This window comes from Paramisgurnus dabryanus, chromosome 24, assembly GCF_030506205.2.
Source record: "Paramisgurnus dabryanus chromosome 24, PD_genome_1.1, whole genome shotgun sequence".
In the NCBI taxonomy this organism is placed as follows: domain Eukaryota; kingdom Metazoa; phylum Chordata; class Actinopteri; order Cypriniformes; family Cobitidae; genus Paramisgurnus; species Paramisgurnus dabryanus.
In genome coordinates, this window is record NC_133360.1 from 15,868,897 (window position 1) to 15,891,134 (window position 22,238).

Sequence of the window (22,238 nt, forward strand, 5' to 3'; positions counted from 1 at the left end):
TACTTTAGTATTCATTATAAAAAACTAATAATTCCTAGATGCTATAGTGTTTTTGAACCTTACCATAGTAATTATTAAAGTATACAACATTATTTAATGCAGTTTATTAATTCACTATACTTAACACTACAGAATATTCATTAACAAAGTGTAGTGATTACTATAATATACTGATGTACACTACAATTTACTACAGTTTGCCATATTAAATACTAAACTATGTTATTGTATTTACTACAGTTTATCAATTAACTATACTTAATACTTCAAAACACTACTATATACAGTAACAAAGTAATTATTATAAATTACAACTGTATATTATAATTTACTAGTAAATATTAAAGTATACTACACTATTTACTGCAGTTTATCAAATACTATAGTTTAAACTGTACTACAGTTAATGTATACTATAGTAATTATTACCATATACCACAACTTACTATATGTGAGTATAGCTACTACACCATTTTTTAATATGGAAAGTTCTTATTAAATGATTTTGGAGTTTGTAATTTTTTTATCTTAAATACAGAAAAATTGTCAGTTTCCTGTTAGTATATTTACCACAATCACATACTTAGGGTCGGTTTTCCGGACAGGGCTTACCCTAGTCACAGATGTCAATTATATCTTTGGTGTCCCCAGAGTACGTATGTGAAGTTCTAGCTCAAAATACTATATAGATTATTTATTATAGCATCTTAAATTGTCACTGTAGGTGTGAGCAAAAATTTGGTGTACTTTTAAATGCAAATGAGCTGATCTTTGCACTAAATGGCAGTGCAGTGGTTGCATAGTGCAGATTAAGGGGAGGTATTATCCCCTTCTGACATCACAAGGGGAGCCAAATTTCAATTACCTATTTTTCACATGCTTAGAGAGAATGGTTTACCAAAAGTAAGTTTGTTGAAAACAGACCAAAATTACTCAAGTATGTTTAAAATAATTTTGTAAAAGAGATAAAGTGAAGTTTCTGGAACTGATGGCTGCTGTTGTCTGAAAAGATGTTGCGAGTGTGTGGCTCTGTATAAAATCCTGTAAAAAAATAAGATTTTAGCATGTCTGAGGCATGGATTGATTTGGAACGCCAAGTTCCTTAAGATGCTGACTAGGAAGACAGCTCACTAGTATTTGAGACAAACTCTGTGTGTGTGTGGTTTCTGGTAGCATAGATGTGCCAAAGGTGGTGTTGTGTGGAATTGCAGCTCAGGCCTGGTGCCAGTTCACGGTGCCAAAACCTTAGCTTTCATGCAAGCAAATAGGACTTAACTTTGGAATTTACTATAGTAAACTGCAATAGGTTGCATTATACGTAGTATACCGTATTAATTATCACACTTTGTTAATGTATACTATAATTTTCTGTAGTATTATTAACTATAATGAATTGACATATAGCAAATACTAGCAAATACTGTAGTGTACATTAATATTTACCATGGAAAGGTTAAAATCTCTATATTCTGTATCAACAAAATGTTATTTGTGCGATGGTGTTACAACTATTATTGTAACCACAGATTATTAATAAGAGCTCTTCAAATGTTTCTTTTTAAGAATAACAGAACTATCGCATTTTGCATGATTCTATATGATTAACATTATGCATTTTTAAAGAATTTAACACTGCAGTGATGATGACATCAGTTTTAGGATAAATCATTTAGCATTATAGTACAAGTACTAATATAATTTCCATAAAGGGCTCAATTTTGAACATCTTTTAAACAACTTCTCCCTAAAGCTCAAGACATAAATTAAGCCCAGCACAAACCCAAAAGTATAGGAACAAATTTTATTCCAATTTAAAATGGATATTTTTTCTTTAAAGGAGAAGGCTATGAAAGTCATTTTCATGTATGAATGAGGTTCAGGCAACAGTGGTTGAAATGAAACATACAAAAGAGCAATATGTCTAAAATACTGTAAATGAAGAAGAATTAAGCTCCCTGTCAGCAGGGTTTCGTGTTAATACAGTATCTCCTCGACCCGACCCGCACCACTGAAAACAAAGACATGCAATTAAAATGTCACTTCTTTTTAAAAACAGCAGTTTGTCACCTTTAATCTTAAATACAGAATAAAATTGTCCTTTTCCTGTTGCGTATTTACCATAATCACATACTTAATGTTTATTTGTTTTTAAAAACCGGACCATAAAATACACAAGTCCTTTTTAAATGATTTCCACAACATTGGCACTTGTAAAGAGTCTGGCTCTACAAATCAAAGGGATTGGCACACTCAATATAGTACATCATTTACATTTGGTATGCTTTAAAAAAAAGAAAGAAAAACAAACAAACAAAAAAAGCAACCAACCAAACGAGAAATACATTACAAAGTAAAACAATACTTTGATTTTATACACCACTACACAAAAGTTTATTTTAACCTGTTTTATCAAAACAAATGTATTATATTAAAGTGTCCTACATACAAGTGTTCAGGTAATGCATCAACATCAGAAAAAAAAGAGTAAATAAGAAAAAGCTTCATATTGTGTACATCCATCACATCAGTGTGGACCTCAAGATAAAGCATCATTTCTATTCATTAGTGTTTCTGTATCTCACCGAGTACCAGGAACAAGTTTGAAGTTTGTACTTTAATACATCACATAAAGTGGATTTAGTTCCATTACTGCAAAGTCGGTTCAGTGCATTGACCCAGGGAGGAAAAATACATTGACCTTCACCATAAACACCTTAAAACAGTACGTGTTTGGACAGCTCGTGAATATCAAAGCTATTTTTAACCATTTGCACAACATATTCTGATGTTTTGCGATACTTAATGGGAATTAAAACAACTGGCTGTAGTGTTTCTCGGCTGCATAAAGAAAAACGTTTCTCAGGTGAAGATTAGGCGTAGCCCTTTAAAATAAAGCCTGTATTTACAAACTTCCACTACTTTTAATTACAAAGAAAAACTTTGAAATTGTTGGCATTAAACTACTGACAGTACCGTTCCATCGAAGTAAACACAGTTGAAAAGAAATGCAAACCTTACAGATGCAAATTTCAGATGTTTGGATAAAACAACCAAAAAATTAAGCAGCTTAACTGGCCTGGCACATAAAGATTGTTCTGGTTAATGAATACAAATGTTCTGACAATTTGGCAAATTCAATTTGTAAAATGCACTGAAAGTTTTAAACGTATATTATATCTATATATATATGTATATGTAAAGTAGACTAAGAGAGTTATTTAAAATGCAACAAAATGGCAAATATGTACAGCTGTGGTTGTGGAAAAACTTATGAATTACCATGTTGGGCACAGTCCCGACACTTCTTAAGCAAGTAATCATCACATCCTAAAATACATTCAAATTACAAGCAATACAAATTATTGAAATTTATTCACCAAAGTGACCATTGTGGTTCACATATTTAATAAGTTTTTACATGAGCGATTTCGAAAACTATTCAAATTTCTCAAATTACTATTTTTTGCAGTGGTACAAACAGAGCGAAACCGACTCCGTATGTGTGCTATACATCGGGCAAAAACAGTAAAACGCAGGCGTGCAATGAACTGATGAGCAAATGGGCCTACACAATTCATCCACTTTGGACCATCCATGGCAAAAAAGTGCGACAAGATTAGTGGAAAGAAAACACCATCTACCACCAAGGAAAATGGTTATAGCCCTCGACTAACACAATTAACCTAACATTAATCCAGAGAAGACAATTCATTCAAAAGCTTAGCTTACTTCTTTTAGAAATTATCAACGCGTAATACATTTTCCTAAGACGACTTTATCCATTCAAGTGGGCCTACAAAATCAAAAACTTCAATTCCCTGGATGCATTGCAAGCTAAACCTACAGCGACGGCAACTCCCGGACATTACCACGCTGTCCCTGATTCTCACTTCGGCGTACCTATTGCTCTTCATAGAGTCTTCTCATTCAGTCAGCTTTGCCCATAGTTAGCCCTTGTAATGAAAGTATGAAAACTCACCTGAATTACATTTTAAAGACCAAAAAAAAGTTAGCTATTGAATCCAAAAAGCAGATCAAGCGAGAACAAAGATATGGTTCTACGAAGCCGAAAGCCGACTGTCAAATGACAAACGCAAGCGGAGGCCAATCTAGATTTCAACCACTGACAAATTCTCAAGTTCCTATTTGCATAAAGCGACGTTCATGAAATGGAATTTCGACTTCCCATTTTCAAGCATTTCAAGGAAAAAAACGTGACGATTGCGCAAAATATACCGAAAAATAAATCACTTCGCGATGGATTCATTTTTACAGCAGTAGAGACTCAATCCTCGCTTACACTGTGGTGCGGTCACATGGAAAGCGAGTTTGATTTTCCACATTATTTATATATCTGGTCCATAAATTACATAAATTAAAAAACTAACCGATTTCGCCGTGACGCACCCTTGCCGAACAAGCATATTTGTATCATCACGTGAACATTCGTGTTGCACTGCACAGAAACTTGGGTGGGAAAGGTTTTTATTTCATTTTTTGGTCGACGACCAAAGACTGAAAAGTGATTTGTGACAAAGCATGTAAACAAAATCACGATCTTTCACAAACTTCTGTAAATATATAGATATATATTTTTCAATACTAGCTTTATCCCTTTACTGATCACACACAATACTGGCAAATATTTGAATGTAAAAAGAAATGGTTCGCCTCCAAAACAAGAAATTTAGTGACTATAGGACTGAACTAGGTATTGTGGCGAGCAAACTTTTTAAAACACTTTCGGGAAGCAAGAACTTGGTTAGAGTTGTAAAAACAGGTTTGAACAAAAGAAAATTACACCTAAAACCAAGATGTGGTTTTCGTTATTTATCTTTCTAGCATTACGGAAAAGGTTAAAGTCAAACGTGCACCATCTTTTCTCAAAGTACACCTTATAATTTTATACATCACCCCTAACATAGTATTAAATCAAATCATTTAGTCACCCCCACCTCCTAGTGTTGTAGCATTCGATTAAAAAACTGACACCTAGTTAAATTCAGTGATAAAAGGTGAAGTTTAGATCTGTCCTTTCGCGAGAATCTCGCCCTCTCTCGTATCTCCACCCAAAGCGTATCCGTAAAGTTTGTACCTCAGGTAGAGCTCACCTACAGCCCATCTACTGAGCAAACATATTATGCTCTTTATCATTAGGCACCAGATAAGCGACCCAGCCCTCACCAAGTCAGTATGACCAAGTCGGACCAATGAGGAGGAGTGGACGATGAAGCTATCAACTTAGGGTACGCCAAAAAGAGTCGGCTATGAAGGGCTATGAACGTGAAGATCCAGTGCCTAATGGAGTGAAGGTGTGTCCGCACATTCGCGATACGTTTCCTGCGCGTGTGTGTTTCTGCATGTGTAATACATAGAGGTGTGTAGTGCTTTCGGCCGTATGTGGGCTGCAGGTGTCTCTTTCTCTCTCTCTCTCTCACACTAGGTTATACTCTTTGAGGTTGTGCTGCAGGATGGTGTCCTTGACGGCCGCGAAGACGAAGCGGATGTTTTCCGTGTCCGTGGCGCAGGTGAAGTGCGAGTAGATGATCTTGTCGCTGTCTGGGTTGAGGTCCACGAACATTTTCAAGATAAACTCACGGCCTGCCTGGGCGTCCCTCTGCGGACCTGAGAGTCGGCAGACAGGATTAGTAATAAATCAGTGATTTAAAACATTTTTGTAAAGTTTTGTATTAAATATTATAAAAAATAAATCCATTATCTAAAAATCTCCATGAAATTTCTAATTTGGACAAATTATTGGGACACTTCACATTTATATATATACACAAGCAAAATGTGTGTGCATGAATGTGTATATATACACATATATTAAAGGATTAGTCCATTTTCTTAAAAAAATCCAGATAATCCACTCACCACCAGGTCATCCAAAATGTTGATGTCTTTCTTTGTTCAGTCAAGAGGAAATTTCAGGATTTTTCTCATTTTAATGGACTTTAATGGACACCAACACGTAACACTTTACAGTTTTTTTCAACGGAGTTTCAAAAGACTCTAAACGATTTCAAACGAGGCATAAGGGTCTTATCTAGCGAAACAATTGTCATTTTTGACACGAAAAATAAAAAATATGCACTTTTAAACCACAACTTCTCATCTATATCCCGTCCTGTGATGCGCCAGCGCGACCTCATGCAAAACGTCATCACATCAAGAGCTCACGGATGACGTATGCGAAACTACGCCCCAGTGTTTACAAGTGTGGAGAAAGAGGACCGTTCCGACGTTGTTGTATGTCGAATGATACAAATTAATGTCTTTGTGTCTGTTTGTTTAAAATGGTCGGCAAATGTGCGTTTCATATATGTAACATGTGACCTTTCTACGCCACTACGCAATGACGTGAGGTCGCGCTGGCTCGTCACACAGCCGGAGGAAGAAGAGAAGTTGTGGTTTTTAAAGTGCATGTTTTTTTTCTTGTCAAAAATGACAATCGTTTTGCTAGATAAGACCCTTATGCCTAATTTGGGATCGTTGAAAAAACTGTTACGTGTTGAGTTAAATGTTAAGTGTTGGGGTCCATTAAAATGAGTAAAATCCTGGAATATTTTCATCAAAAAACATAATATCTTTATGACTGAACAAAAAAAAGACATCAACATTTTGGATGACATGGCAGTGAGTAAATTATCTGGATTAATTTTTTAAGAAAATGGACTAATCCTTTAAGTATATTCATACATGTGTCTGTCAACAATGCACAACTAATGCCAAGGAACATTTTCTGTGCTAGTGCCCCTTAAAGTATGACCCTGACAAACAGGAAGTGACATCATCTTTCATGAAAAACTTCAATTGTACTTCACAGGTCTGCCACATGATGTCACTGTAGACTTAAAATGTATGTGGCTTTACCATCAAACTCTGGAAAGTAGTCCACCAGGTGCGAGTACATGATCTTCTCCTCCAGCAAGTCTTTTTTGTTGAGGAAAAGAATGACTGAAGAGTTCTGGAACCAGGGGTACGTGATGATTGTGCGAAACAGAGCTTTGCTCTCTTCCATTCGATTCTGCAGGATTTAAAAAAAGACATTTGTAAGGGTAAAAGTGGAGACTAGTTCTCTGATTGTAGTCGGATGTAATTTACACTACAGCTAATGGTGTTTATAGTCATTATCACTGGCCACAGTGCTTAAAAGACAGGATCAAACAGCTTTTACAGCATTTGTGAATTAACTGCTCAATGAACCATAGAGTAATACATTTGCATTATATAAAAATGATTACAAACAAATACCATTGTGCTATCTACTACTACTATAATACAATGATACATTGCATGTTTTTCAAACATAAAATGTTGAAATAAGATTGTATTGCATAACAGCCATGGTATTACCATCTACTATAATCACTGTGTGGGAATAAACTAGAATCTAGAAATGCTAACGTCATGACCACCATCTTCACGTACCAAGTGTTCAGTCCAGTAAGCAAAGCTGTATCCACCACAATAATAAAAATAGTATTATTAAGTTTAAAGGAATTACATGCATTACAAAAATCACATATAGACTGTATATGCGGACATACGTGGGTTGTCGCAGTCACGCGTCTGGACGTAACTTCCGGTCTCGGTTTGATTAATGGTCTAAACTTAAAGAAGTAGTCCACTTTAAAGATGGGCTCCATTGACTTTTTATAGTAGGAAAAAAAATACTATGGTAAGTCAATGGGCCCCATCTATAAAGTGGACTACTCCTTTAACTCTGGAACAAATAATTCGTTGAAAAACAACAAATGTTTTAGTTTTCTAAAGACGAGGGGAGACGCAATCATGCGTCAACGTTAGCTCAGTGTAGTTTTTTACATACTTTAGCTATAATTTGAACTAAGGTAATCTACTTTACTGTTATTGATTTTTTGTGGAAGTTTACTTGAAGTTACATTTGTTCCAAAATAGCCATTTGTTTATGTTGTTACTGCTAAAACCGTCTACAGCTACTTATATACAATATAAATACATATATGTAAGGGATAATGCGTTGTTATTGCAGAAATACGCACCGAAAGTTTGATCAGTGATCACAAAGTGGCTTATCTCACAATAACAACCAGCTGTCTGCATATTATTCTGCTTATTACACGGCTATTTACCTTCTAAATAAGGTTAGGAACATAAAATATTAATTTAAAATATTTTATTAGCTAATTTTTTAAAAATGGTTTCTTTTCAATTTTAAAAAGCTATTTTGGTGTAATGATTTGTAAATATAATGCCATACATGTTATTAAAAGACATTTATATATAATTTGTGTGTAATATTAAAGGAATAGTCTACCCTTTTGCCACATTAAACTATGTTATTACCTTAACCTAGACGAATTAATACATACCTATCTTTTTTCAATGTGTGCACTGTACAGCACGTTGTGAATGTGTTAGCATTCCTATGGTACCAAAAAAAGTTTTATTTTGTGGCACCATACTTACTGGTATAACTCCTCATGTAATAGTCTTTAAATAGGGAAAACCCGGAAGTGTATGGTGGCTTCCCTGTTTGGTACCATAGGAATGAATGGGGCTAGGCTAAATGCTAACACATTCACGACGCGCTGTACAGTGCACGCATTGTAAAAAGATAGATATGTATTAATTCGTCTAAGTTGAGGTAATAACATAGTTTAATATGGCAAAAGGGTAGACTATTCCTTTAAACTACCTGCCAAAATGATTCGTAGGATCAGAGTTTCTGTGTGTTATTAGTTTTGAGCTGTTGTTATCTGAGAATAACAAACATGCAAATGTCACGACTGGCCATTCAGAATCAAGCATTTCAATGAGCCGTGTATAAAGCGAGATATAATCGCTAGTGTAAATGAAACTGATAATTTCTGTCTATCTATCTAGGCCGTCTCTCTCATTTTAGTCCTCGAACCAATTTCAAACAAGATTTTTCCAGTTACCTCATTGTCAGACTCCACAAGGACCTGGTCATATTCGCTCAAGGCAACCAGGAACATGATGGACGTGACGTTCTCGAAGCAGTGGATCCACTTCCTGCGCTCAGATCTCTGTCCACCAACATCCACCATCCTGAGATGGAGGCAAGGAGGTATGAGAATGATGTTGGTTATAGCAAGGTTATTTACAACCCATTTAACAACAAACTTCTCAATCTAGCCCCTTAAAAGACCGATCTTGAACCATGAAGTGTTAGTACAGACCAGAGCAAATTAGTGCCAATGTAATATTTTATGTTATTACTACATTATAAACATAGGTTATGTCGCCGTTTACGCATTTTGGATTTACATATTTTATCCAAAGCGACTGCAAAGTATACATTTAATCGGTACGCATGTTCCCTGCAATCGAACCGATGAACTTTGGCGATGCTCTACCGAAACTATGATACCGAAATTTGTATTTATCAAGCACGACGGGCAGAGAATTATGTGGCACCATTTAGGTTGAAAAGACGTAATGGACTCAAGTGTACATTTATAGCTGCTTCTCATAAATCATTTGGTTACATAGTTGCTGCGTTTTTACAAAGCTGATCCATAGCTAATATAAAATTAAATCAAGCAGCCTTGCTGGCCACTAATATTGCCATTATAATAAACCAAACCTACTAAATTACATGCTTCTCAAAAATCACATGACGGTTATCATTACATTAACATTTTGCCAGGAAAATCATGAGGTTAATGTCATTACATCAGAAATTCTTTCTAGCTGACATGGACAAATTACGTCAGGCCAGTGTGGATGTAGTGTAAGTTTGTCATGTATTCACAATTAAGGATTATGATACCGGACTTGAGCGTTTCTAATGAGAACCAAACGCTAGCAGCATTAAAACAGTGACATAACACAAAATTACACATCTATTGAGATGGGAATATGCATGCAGTTAGGGCAGGATGATTTTAAATATTCATGACATTCACTGGAGATGAATCACAATTGACTCATTGAAGGGTGTTATTGTCTATTAAGTTTCATAAAGAGTCTGTCAAACTAATTTCGCTATCCTCTTTTCGCATGACTTGAGAGCGTGAGATGTGTCAATGTTTGTGAATGAATTTGTCAGTGAATCAATTTAAACAAATATACAAATTAATCCATGAAGATATTTTGTACATTTCCTACCGTAAATAAATGAAAAATGTATTTTTTTATATTTTGATTTTTTTTTACCCTCAGATTCCAGTTTTTTTTTTCAAATATTGTCGTATGCTAACAAACCATATATCCAATGGGAAGCTTAAATGTCAAAAAATGACTTGTGGACAGAAATGGCTTTGTGGTCCAGAGTCACATATTTATGCGTTTTATATTTATCATCCCGCCAGTTAATTATGATTTGTATCGTCGTTGGAAAATTTAAAGGGTGGTATGATCCATTTAGGAAGACGCCTTACTTCTGTTCTTTATGTTGATAATGTCTCACTAAAAAAAGCAAAACTGCCACACAACTGCCACAAACAAACAAAAAGAGACTTGTGTTGTATCAAACTGTAAGGTTAGTAACATCCAGGCAAAGATGAAGGGGAAAAATACCCATTGTGGATGAAATGGAGCAAGTGAGAAACAAACAGTGCTTACAGACTTTGGCGTAGCATAAGAAAAGCCCCGGGACAGATGGGAAAACAGATACACAACATACAAGATGGCTCTTTATCTATAAACCATGAGAATATTAAAATGTTTTTAATGGAGCACTAAAGGCCCATTTACACCAAGAAAGATATTCAGCAATATACTGAATCAAAACTATGTGCTATAATTGAATGTGGCTGTATAAGATTTTATATATTTTTTATATATTTTGTTGAAAATATTAATCACGATTAATCACATACAAAAACACACACATATATGTGTGTGTATATTTTTTATTTATATTTATAATATAAAATATATCAAAACATATATAAATATACATGTAAATGTTTCTTATATACAAACATTATTGTGTGTGTATATATATAAAATAATTACACACAGTGCACACACACACACATTATGCAAACAACTTTAACTTGTATGCGATTAATCGCAATTAATCTTTTGACAGCCCTACATTTTTTACATTTAAACGTGTAAACACCCCAAAAGTATGAACACTATACCACTATGAGGCTGTTTACACTTGGCATTAACATGCGTTTTCGTCGATCGAATCACAAGTGGACAACGTTAATGCCAGATGTGAACGTGTTCAAAAAGTTTTTAACGCATCCACTTTCGACCATTTTCTACCACATTCAGAGGTAGTCGAAACCCCTTTCGATCGGATTGCTTTTGTAGTGTAAACGCACATGTGGTTGAATGTGTTCGAACAGCCACACGTGACCGCCTTTTCTCCGCCCATATATCTAATCTGAGGTACTGAAAACAAGTTTTACGTCTTTTTTACTTCTGGCGTGAACAGCGCTATTTTTAGCCTTTCATTGAAAAAACTAAAGCGGCTGGTCTCCGTAGTTTCGTTTTTAAGGCATTTGAAAGTTGCGCGATCATATTTCATTAAACTGCGCTGAAAATTCAGAGAAAGCTCTAATATATGCATGTACAAAACACTGTTCAGCATGTTTACTTGCTAAACAAGCAGCGGACTCCGACTGAAAATTTTTATTTGCGTCATAAACTCACAATTACTCCCGCTCGCGTTTGAATGACAGCAGAGAGACTTGCCCAGAGTCTCGACAGACCACCCCCTCACAGTATTCAGGACAGAAACGGTCGAAAGTGGACAAAAGAGACAGATTTAAATACCAGGTGTAAATGTAATGTGTCTCTCTCTTCCACTTGTGATCCGATTGATGAAAACACACCTTAATACCAAGTGTAAACAGCCCCTGTATTTCGTCCTTGCAGGTAACCCTTTTTACCAGTTTATACTTTTGTTTCAACATTGGTGTGAACGGTCCTTTTATCTTTAATTTCGTTTTCGGTATAAACAGACAGGTATAAATGCATATGGCTGTGTACCAGCAAGAATCTCGCGATATGCACCACAGTACATGGTTGCTGTGCAATATATTGCGATACGCTTTTATGGTGTGCAGCGGTCATTTCCTATTTTAGGAATATAATAGGATATAATTTTAGGAAAGCTGTCATTAAGAACACACACCATATATGCAAACCTTAGCAAACAAATTGTGGCGTGCCCCTATGCAAGCACTTCCTGTTACTGTTTAAGTTCAGAGATAAGAAGAATGCTATCTAATGGTTGGGATGTAAACTCCAAACAAAACGGCTGCCGTAAACGTTGTATAATTCTTTTTTTTATATTGAAATTGCATTTTGCAGATCAATACAGTATTACCAGAACAATATATCATGATACTGACATGTATTGATATTTTCGTGCACCCTTATATGCAACTGTAAAATAATAAGGTAGTTGTATGAAAAAAGTAAAAATGCAAATTCACTGAAGGGTCCATCTAAATCAGAAAGGAACAATTCTCAGCTGTTTTGTTACCCATTTTTTTTTACTACACCTGCACTTCATCTTAGTAAAGGCAAACAAGAGCAGCGTTTTAATTTTATGTAGGCAACGCAGTCTCGTAAGCTCAGTCTCTGGTGGCCGACCATATAGCTTTGATAAATGGACTCCTTCAGGAGCTACAACCTAAAATAAAGCCCCTTCAAACCGGTCTCCATTCCTGCAGGAGGTATAACTGACCTACTTACGAGGATAAGCTCTCTTATTCTGGAGGACGAAGAGCCGTAAATGGCTGTTTAGCTCATAACCATGTATGTTACTTGACCAAAATCCGTAATGTGTATTTCGTAGCTACTAGTTTACCATAACATCTATTTGTGACCTTACCAATTCCTGGGCAGTTATTAGGGAGTTACGTAAAATTCTAAGTGAAAAGCTAAACAAAAATGAAAATGCTACAACTACGTCTAACATGCAACGGGAGGAAACCTTTCGAGTCGTATCACATTGTACGTGAAGTTATTTCTGGCCCAGGGTGCGTAGGAGGGTTTTGACATGTTGGCTTCCAATCGATGCGCAAGCTTTTGTGATCACCTCAGTTTCGAAGCATTCGCTCAAATCTCTGCACTATATGGGCAAGGGGGGGGGGGGTTTACCGACTGAGCTAATGTTCTGTCAATGTTGCCCTCCGGAGCCCTGATCTCAACAGCTGCCTGTGTGGTAGTGTTCTTTTGAGTGGAATGTGTTTGGCTTGCAGCTTTGAAGTTGAAATGTTTGATGGGTGAAAGTATGTCCTGTTCTGGCTATTGTCAATGTACGGGAACTTTAGAGGGTCAATTGTACAACTGCAAAACAGAACTACGATGGTACCTCCATATCAGTAAGTCAATACTAAAATTTTGACTATCAAATATAGCAATTAATTGTTATTCACTTACTGGACCGCAAAGTATTGGCAACTTGATTATGATAAAATTGATCAATTACGGAAAAAATGGCAATTGTTGGACCAATCATTAAAGTTTAAGCATCTTATGGACACATTTAACCTAAGGATGTGTTGAAGCATACATTCAGAATAACAGAGAAAGACAAAATGAAAACAAGGATGCATTAATGTGAAGAGGTTAATGACTACAGACATTTGCAGAGAAGTGAGAAACTTACTAGCAGTGGGAAATGAAACTCTGCGAACCACATTCAATTTGCGAAAGCAGACTAGATCAACGCTCCGATACACAACATGAATGATAAACATGAGAAAACGTAAACCTGGCGGGAGGAGCCATCTACGTTATTTCTACCTGAAAATGATGCTTTGCAAGTCGAAGGGATATTCAATAATCCCTGTGGTTGGGATGCGAACCCTAAGCACGTCTTGCTGAGTCGGCAGATACGATGGGTCTGCGATACGATCCAAATCACTTAGATAGCTAGAGACAAGGAAAGACAGAGAGAGAAAGAAAGAAAAAGAAGAATAAAGCATTGCAGCAAGACCTTTACAAGAGCCCGAAAGCTTCCTGATGGCACAGCCTCCTGTTCACTTTACCGAGATTTAGCCAGAACACCCGACACAGGTGTTGTTCAACTCCTAACTTTGAAAAGGAAGGTTCACCCAAACATAAAAGTTCAGTCATCATTTACTCACACAAAAGTAGCTGTTTTGTAAAATATCCAAGCTGTTTTCCATACAATGAAAGTAAATGGTGACCCTCACGGTTTGCTCCTGGTCCCACTCCACTTTCATTTAATTGAAACTTTAATTTGCAAAATAAAATGCTTTTGTGTTCCTATAAGTGAAGTATGTCATAAGGGTTTGAAACAGCAAGAGTGGGTGAGTAAATGAAAGACTTTTGGGTGAACTTTTCAGGCCCTAAACCAAAAGCAGCCTGACTGTAAGAATGCGATCAGGGAAGGCAGCAGTGCAGTTGCAGCAGGTTAAAGGTCAGGAGACAGCGGCGACAGTAAGGGTGTGCCGTGGATCGGCGATACCTGAAGATTATATTCTCCAGATCAAAGGGATACTCTATGATCCCAGTTGTTGGCACTCGGACCCTCAGCACATCCTGTTGGGTGGGCACAAATGCCGGACTTGATATACGGTCTAAATCGCTAAGGTAACTGTGGGATGAACCGGTGAGAAGACAGGCATGTACATGTGTATATACAGAATTACACAATAAGCAAACCCACATGGAAAAAATGAACATTTTCTCTAATGATACATGAAATAAAGCTGCGGAAACATGCATTGTCAGAAATTTCAAGGTTATGGTTTTAGGCCATCGTGGGAGTAAATAAATGGCATATTTTAATTTGTGTGGAACATAACTATTCAATTCAATTAATGAATGAGAATGAACAAAAACAAGAATGCCTTTGGCTTTTGGGGTGTGTGTCAAATTTTGTGAATGGCCGGTGTTCAGACGGTGCAGGTTTCCATGTGGGTTTAGAAATAATTTTTAACAAAATAATTTTACAGCATTTAAAAACAGGTCAGGACAGGATATAATAATACCATTATAATTTAAAAACAACTTCATCAACATAACTGACATAAAGGAGGATCATCATTCAATATAGCCCGATAATTCAAAGCAATAAAATTAAATAGTTAATGCCTACTGATGGCAAACACACTTACTACTTAGTGGAATCAGAGAGCTGATACTCTCTCCTGCGGTCGTAGGCTTCCTGGATGCCTGGATCCGTCCATAGCATCTTTATTGCACTGATGTAGGGCTGGTCAAAGGAGGAAATCTTCTCTACATCAACCTCGCGCACCAGCTGAGCATTGGCCTGTCGATAAATGCGCACTACACAGTAAACACAGGCCCGTTTATGGCTTGACAACTGCGTAATACTAATGACTTTCAAGTGAGATTACAGCCAACAAGGTCGCAAAACTGTCGAGTTAAAGTTCAAAGATAATGGCAAAGAAATATTAACTGATACTTTTCAAACCAAAACTTGAAAATAATTAACAGACATCTGACTGTGGTGTGACAGCAATAAAATTTACAAGGCTTGTTGCGTTTTTTTTTTTATAGCCTGTTTACAGCCTATCTGGATATGATTTGTATCTCAGCATCTATCAATGAGCAAGGTTTCTCCTGCATGCAACAGTTACCTTGTTGTCTTCGTATTTGAACGGGATTTTGAGATGCTCGGTTGCGCGGATCATGGCCTGCATCGAAGTGAAGATGTTCTGGTAGACTAATTTGGTAAAGCCACGTTTGTCCTCGTCGGTGTAGCCCGTCCCGTGAATGATGCGCATCTGTTTGATGAACGTGCTTTTGCCGCTCTCGCCTGTGCCTGAGAAAAGATTTGAACAAAAAGCAAAAATCAATTAAAGTGCAGGAAAACTGTAAACTGTGTCGATTTGTAGAAAGGCTATACAATAGGGTTGTGCCGATAGTTGATACTATCGTCAGTTATATGGTTGATAGGCTAGCCTTCATGGCGAGAGTTGGCATGTTTGCCAAGTTATAGCTATACTTAATTATTGTTATACTATTATTTTTATCATCATAAATGAACATTTACATTGCTGCATAACCCGCATCATGTTTAAGAAAGTTGCGGTTGTGACAGCATTGCCAGCTGCCCTTAAAGTAAATAAGCTTCTGTTTTTGTCCAGTGGCCTGTCATAAAGGAGTAAAAATCAACAAATAAGTAAACTACTGCTCCACCCCAGGGGTTGTTGCGGTGACAGAATTTTCCCACCGGTTAATCAGGGCGTGAAAAACCCGGTGATACCGGTATCACCAGGTGGTAGGGGCATGCAGATGTGCACATTTTACTTTCACTTTAAAATTAGAGGCAATTGTTTAAATGCAGCGCTTGTATTCTGCGTTAAATCGTTTATGAATCCACGTGTAATGCGAGTGCAAAAGCTGGTTTAATTAAGTGCTTGAGCCAGTGGCAGAAATTCGTCAGTCCCAAGCTATGTAACTGGCTCTTTCTCCATTTTAAGCGTTTATTATTAATAATAATGTAAAACACAACAAAACGATTGGGCTTATATTAAACATTATACATGTATACTATTATAAAAACGAGTAAGCACGCGGCTTCTGACATCGTCTGCTCAGTCAGCTTGCCTCGCACACTTCGAAAGTAATAAATCTTGACACCGGCTGCTCTGTGACGCGCATTCTGCTCCGCTCAATTCACACATTCAGTTGTTAGTGTTTGCTTTCTCGAACGAAACACAACTATTTAATTACAACAAAAAAAATGACAGTGCCGCGGTGGACAAGTGATCTAACCAGCGAGAGGCTGAAGCACCGTGTATCACTGATCATAACTATCACAACAAGAATACCCCCTCCCCCCGATACTATTGTGCATCAGCGATCTCAACTTTTCATGCCTTAAAAATAGCTAAAATGTAACTCTACACCCTTGCCTCATTAAGTATAAGCAGATCTATGTATATGCAAATAAGTCCCTGCCTTTAAATGTACATAGATGCCACATTCGGCAGTTCCAGACACGTAGCTAATGGTTTCACAATGCATATGCGAGTTGCACGATTGTATTGCAACATTTTTCAGCACTGATGTTAACAGGTTAAAGCATTCACATTGCACATGTAAGCTAGTGTTGGGCGATATGCCCCATTTTGAGATCGTCCTATCGTCAGCCTGTGAGATCGGCGATACACGATAGTATCGGGGGGCGGGGCAGTAGTTTACTCATTTATTTATTTGTTCATTTATGACAAGACTTGATTGGTGGAAAAAAGAACAAGAGCAACACCGTCATGAATGCATCTTTCTTAAAACTAATGCCATTAATCTGAGTGCGTCATTAAAGCCCAGACGCTCTTTGCGTGCCAGAGAGGGAGAACAGGACACGCGCTGGTTTTAACCCTCTGCGCGCTAACAACCTCTCTAGTGCAAGGAAATGTCAGAGATAGGGCTGCTCAATTATGGGAAAAATCATAATCCTGATTTTTAACACGATTACTTAATGACTGTAAAAACATGCACCTGCGCAGACACACGCAGCGCACATAAAAATAATTAAATGCATTTGTTTAGTGCTGTTGCAGAAGGTTACACGTGTCAAGCAGTGGTGCTCTCAGAGGTGCCTTTTTAAACACACTGGTCCAGCGGAACACAATCATATTTTAAACACGAGGGATGTATTGCTAAAACTCCTTGAAAAGCATATCATAAACAGGATTACTATCTGACTTCAAGTTCAGACAGAGCGCAGCTCTGTGCAGCGGGTTATATTTTAAACAAAAGGAATAGTTTGCCTCAGCTCGCATGAAACGCATTAAACCGCACAAATACATAAGGATTACTACTTCAGTTTATGTTTAGACTTCGGACAGATGCGAGAGCGCGTGCATGTGAGACAGAGGGAAGCGTAGCTGCTCATCCACGCGCTGGATTTAGGTGCTAGAACGAGTCCGAGACGCGCGCATTAAGTGCATCTGCGTGCAAGAAGGAACTCTCTCTCTACAAGCTCTCCGCGTAAAGTGAAGCACAAACCCTCATGCGAGGAAAAGCATGCAAAACTATGATGATGATGATAATAACAACCATTCGCCAACTATCGTCATGACTATCGCCATGAAAGCCTGCCATTGGCGATATGTCGGACGATCGTCGATACACGATACTATCGTCTATCGGCACAACACTAATGTAAGCAGTCCGCGCTTAAGTAGAGCTGAAGCTTTAATCGCTTCAGCACAAAGGTTATGCGGCATCCATACATATCTATGGCTTAAACTACTGATCCATCGTACAAATGTGTTGACGTGATTAGTTGCATGTTTTTGACATAGGAAACCGATGTGATTTCAAACCGCTTTTATTTCATACCAAAAGAAAAAAATATTTAAGGTATTCTGTATTTTTTTTGTATAAGCTAGACACAGTTTCCGCATTCAGGGCTCTAGACTAACTTTTTGCACTGGTGCGCCTAACATTTTTTCTTGGGTGCACCAGCACAAAAGTTAGGTGCACCCTAATTTTTGACCGCATCGGATTTATAGTTCACCCAAAAATGAAAATTCTGTAATAATTTACTCACTCTCATGTTGTTATAAACCTGTATAAATGTATTTGTTCTGGTGAACACACGCATTTTTAAACGTACACACACGTAAGTCTGGACCATGGCTTTTTCCCTCAAACTCCTGGTCGCACCAGTGCGACCTGATATTTTTTTAAGTCGCACCATTGAGAAATTAGGTCGCATGTGCGACCAAATTGGTCACACTCTAGAGCCATGCCATTCAAAACAGCATAACAAGCAAATTGCTCAACAATCATGATTATTCATCATATTTGTACAGTTTGTCACTCAAACTATATCTATATGCATGTACATAAAAACATGAAACATGCAAACACAGCAGCATTCTGAAGACGACAAGAAATTTCTCATTTTGAATTTTCTTGGACCTGATGACTCATGTAAGTAAAAATATTTAAACCATCTCCAAAGTTCAACAACACAACTTTCCTGGAACTTGGGAGGTCTTGGACCGGCAGAGGGAAAATCGAGTCACTGTTCCAGTTTTTAAAATTTATCAAGGCCTTGACAATACAGTGTCAACAGAAGTGAAAGTTGTGCTTCGGAAGGTACAACAACCAGTCGCACGAGTTTTATCTCGCAAGTGTAATTCCAGCACTGACATCCTTGACAACTGTCATATAACGCAAATAAACAGGGAGGCCAAATTCAAAACAAGTTTTTAATATTGTGTACCTACATAAGAGTACCCTTGTAAGTACAGCAACATTTCAGTTCATATTTACACAAAAACTAGGCGATTGCGGACCCAAAGATGCTATAAGTTGGTTGCTATGCAGTTGCTTATCGGCCTAAATCAGAAGAACCCGACTCTAATTTACTGCAAAATGTCAATGTATGGAAATGAAAAACTAAGCACTTCTGTCCTCAAACCACATGATCGGAGTTGTCCATAGCTCAAATGTTGAAGGACAGGTTACGCACTAAATGTTAACACAAAGTTGTTATGACACGTTTCTGTGGAATCTGACTTTTTGCATTCATACTACTCAATGAATAATCACAAGGCAGAGTCACAGACATTTTAAATTAGTCATTATTGCATCACCAGTAAAGATCTTCCATCTTAAAAAAACCTATGGAAAGTCATGGCCAATAAATTAGTGCAGATGCTCCAGGCATGCTGAGCTTATGTGAGAGATGCTGGTTCGATTCCAGATTCCATTTTCTGTCTCGTCACAATTTTTCATGCTCCATCTTCACTTCAGACTGAAACACAAGTCCACAAGTATCTTGAACTTCAACAGTTAGATAATAATACGCTATGCTGGTCTCACAGGCTACCCTGTCTCTATCCCTCTGGACTGCCGGTGGTTTGCCGACAGGGCATACATATAAAACATCCTGCTTGCTGTTAACTGCTGCTATCGTCCAGCTTCCTTAGCTTGCCAAATAACTGCACCTTCCTGCAACATTACAAAAGCACCGTTGCTCCACAGAAAGTGAACCGAAACTGTTTGCAGATTGGAGGAACACCTTGATCAGGTTTGCTTATTACACATTTTTGAATGAAAATGTGAAGTGGAGAGGGAAACTGAAATAAAATATATCCGTTACTGTAAGAAACACATGTGCAAAACTCTTAAAATTTGAGAATCTTTAGTTAACATGAGAAACAGACAACAGGTATTTTTGAATATCGCTAAATATTATGCTATCTTATAAAAAAGACAAATTTACAAATAGCAGTTTCAACTTCAATCGTTATCATTTATATTCTGTAATGTGACAATTCGACAAATGATACTAAATGGGAAATAATGTAGGGCAGGACTTCATTTAACCTAACAGGACATGATTGGTTATCAAGATATTATTAGGGCTGGGTATCGATTCAGATTTTCCAGATCGATTCAATTTTGATTCACAAGCTACCAAATCGATTCGATTTCGATTCTCGATTCAATTTCCGATTCTGGTTCTCGGACCGTTTTTTATACTCTATTCAACTCAATGAATATAGATTTAATACAAATACTAAATTAATAAAAAGAACAGTGAACAGCAGGTTACAAGTGGGTGATTAATAAAATCGACAAAGCACCTGAAACCGCCATTTTAGGCACTGTATGAATGAATGACAGGCTTGCCTCTTGCTCCTTGGTAATGTTGCACTAGGCAAAAAAGAGGGTGCATCTAGTGAAGAAGACTAGTAATTCGATTAACGTTTATCTTTCGTTCAATGTTTGCAGAAATAAATATGAAAGGAAAAAATCGATTCTGCTCTTTGAGAATCGATTCTGAATCGACCACGTTAAAAAAAAAAACGATTAATCGAAAAATCGATTTTTTTGCCCAGCCCTAGATATTATGTTTTGATATTATTAGCTACTTTATTTTCACTGCCCATGCAGACATGGTATATCACAAAAAGGCCATTTAAGCAGTGGCTTAAATGGCCTGAGTGACTGCTCATCCGAGGGGCGCCAATTCAAAATAAGTGTAAATGTGTGTTGCTTGCGTTTTCAAAATATGTGTTTGTTGCGTCATGTAAACCATGTGCATCATGTGTTTTGTCAATATAAGTGCCTGCTGCACACGCGTCAAAACCTTTATGATAAAAGAGATGCTCACGTTCACAAAATATACGCAAGACACTCCCTTAACAGTAAACTCTGATTACGCATGAGATTATGCGTGTATCTGGCAAACGAGAACGTCTCTTATCATAAACCCTTTAGACGCATCTACAGTGGGCACTTATTTTGACAAGAAACATGACAGGATCTCTCGATGCGCATAACACATATTTTGAAAAAAGGAACCACACATGATGGGCTATATACATGTTGTGACAAACTTCGCATTGAGCACCCTCGAAAAAAGTTGTCACCGGCCGCCACTGCATTTAAGCCCTAACCCATAGGAATGCAACAAATTTTCGGCAACTGAAATTACACTAGTCAACATTTGAAGTGGATCAAAACCTTTTCTAAAAGTTTTCTTAAAACCAATATCCAATACCCGTTCTTGTTTTAGGACAAATTTGGTGAATGTTTTTGATCCACTTCAAATGTTGACTACTATATTTGGCCAAACAAATTGTACCGAATGAAGACTTTGATGATGCAATCAAACCAGTGGAGGATAAGAGACACGCAAATGCAGCAAACATTTCAGTGAAATACGCGAAAACATACAGTTTAAGCCCTACAACGATAAACACGCTAATATAAGTCTATATAAAGCTACATGATCGAAAAGTGACCAGGTTTAAGGAATGAAAAAAAATCTTCATTGTTAAATAAGGTAAAATATAGTAAAATGGACATTCTGAGTGTAACTTGTGCACATGGTGAGAAAATTGGCAAAATAGTCAGGAAAAAAATTATTCATTTATCAGTGATCTGCCTTCGGCTGAATTTTTCATTTTATTGGGCTTTGGCTAAGAAACGAAACGCACATCCAAAAAAATATTTTTACGTTTTCAACCTTGAGCGTTCTTGTGTAAACAGGGCCTTAATGAAGTTGCTACACATTACTTAATACACAATACATTTTTGATACATTTACGGTAGGAAATTGACCAAATATCTTCAAGGAACAAAATCTATACTCAACATCCTAATGATTTTTGGCATAAAAGAAAAATCAATAATTTTGACTAATCCAATGTATTTTTGGCTTTTGCTACAAATATACCCATGCTACTTATGACTGGTTTTGTAGTCCAGGGTCACTTTTTTTAAACACTGAACATCAATGAATTCTAAAATGTCTAAGACACCCAAAGACTTGTACCAGAGTTACTTTC

The 22,238-nt window shown here is 37.1% G+C and overlaps 1 protein-coding gene across 2 annotated transcripts in view; it reads right to left on the reverse strand.

Moving 5' to 3' along the window:
* Positions 1-1,787: 1,787 nt before the first annotated feature.
* Positions 1,788-22,238, reverse strand: part of LOC135729303 (guanine nucleotide-binding protein G(q) subunit alpha) — a 31,797-nt gene continuing 11,346 nt past the window's right edge. Inside the window, exons 2-7 of one of the 2 annotated variants that reach the window (XM_065246854.1) lie at positions 15,555-15,739; positions 15,069-15,223; positions 13,729-13,857; positions 8,928-9,057; positions 6,877-7,030; positions 1,788-5,625 (exon numbers count right to left, since the gene is read on the reverse strand). In XM_065246854.1, coding sequence (XP_065102926.1) covers positions 5,435-5,625; positions 6,877-7,030; positions 8,928-9,057; positions 13,729-13,857; positions 15,069-15,223; positions 15,555-15,739 — 944 coding nt within the window. In that variant the 3' untranslated portion in view covers positions 1,788-5,434. Of the gene's footprint in view, positions 5,626-6,876; positions 7,031-8,927; positions 9,058-13,728; positions 13,858-14,416; positions 14,546-15,068; positions 15,224-15,554; positions 15,740-22,238 lie in introns of both variants that reach the window. The other variant, XM_065246851.1, reaches the window with a different exon arrangement.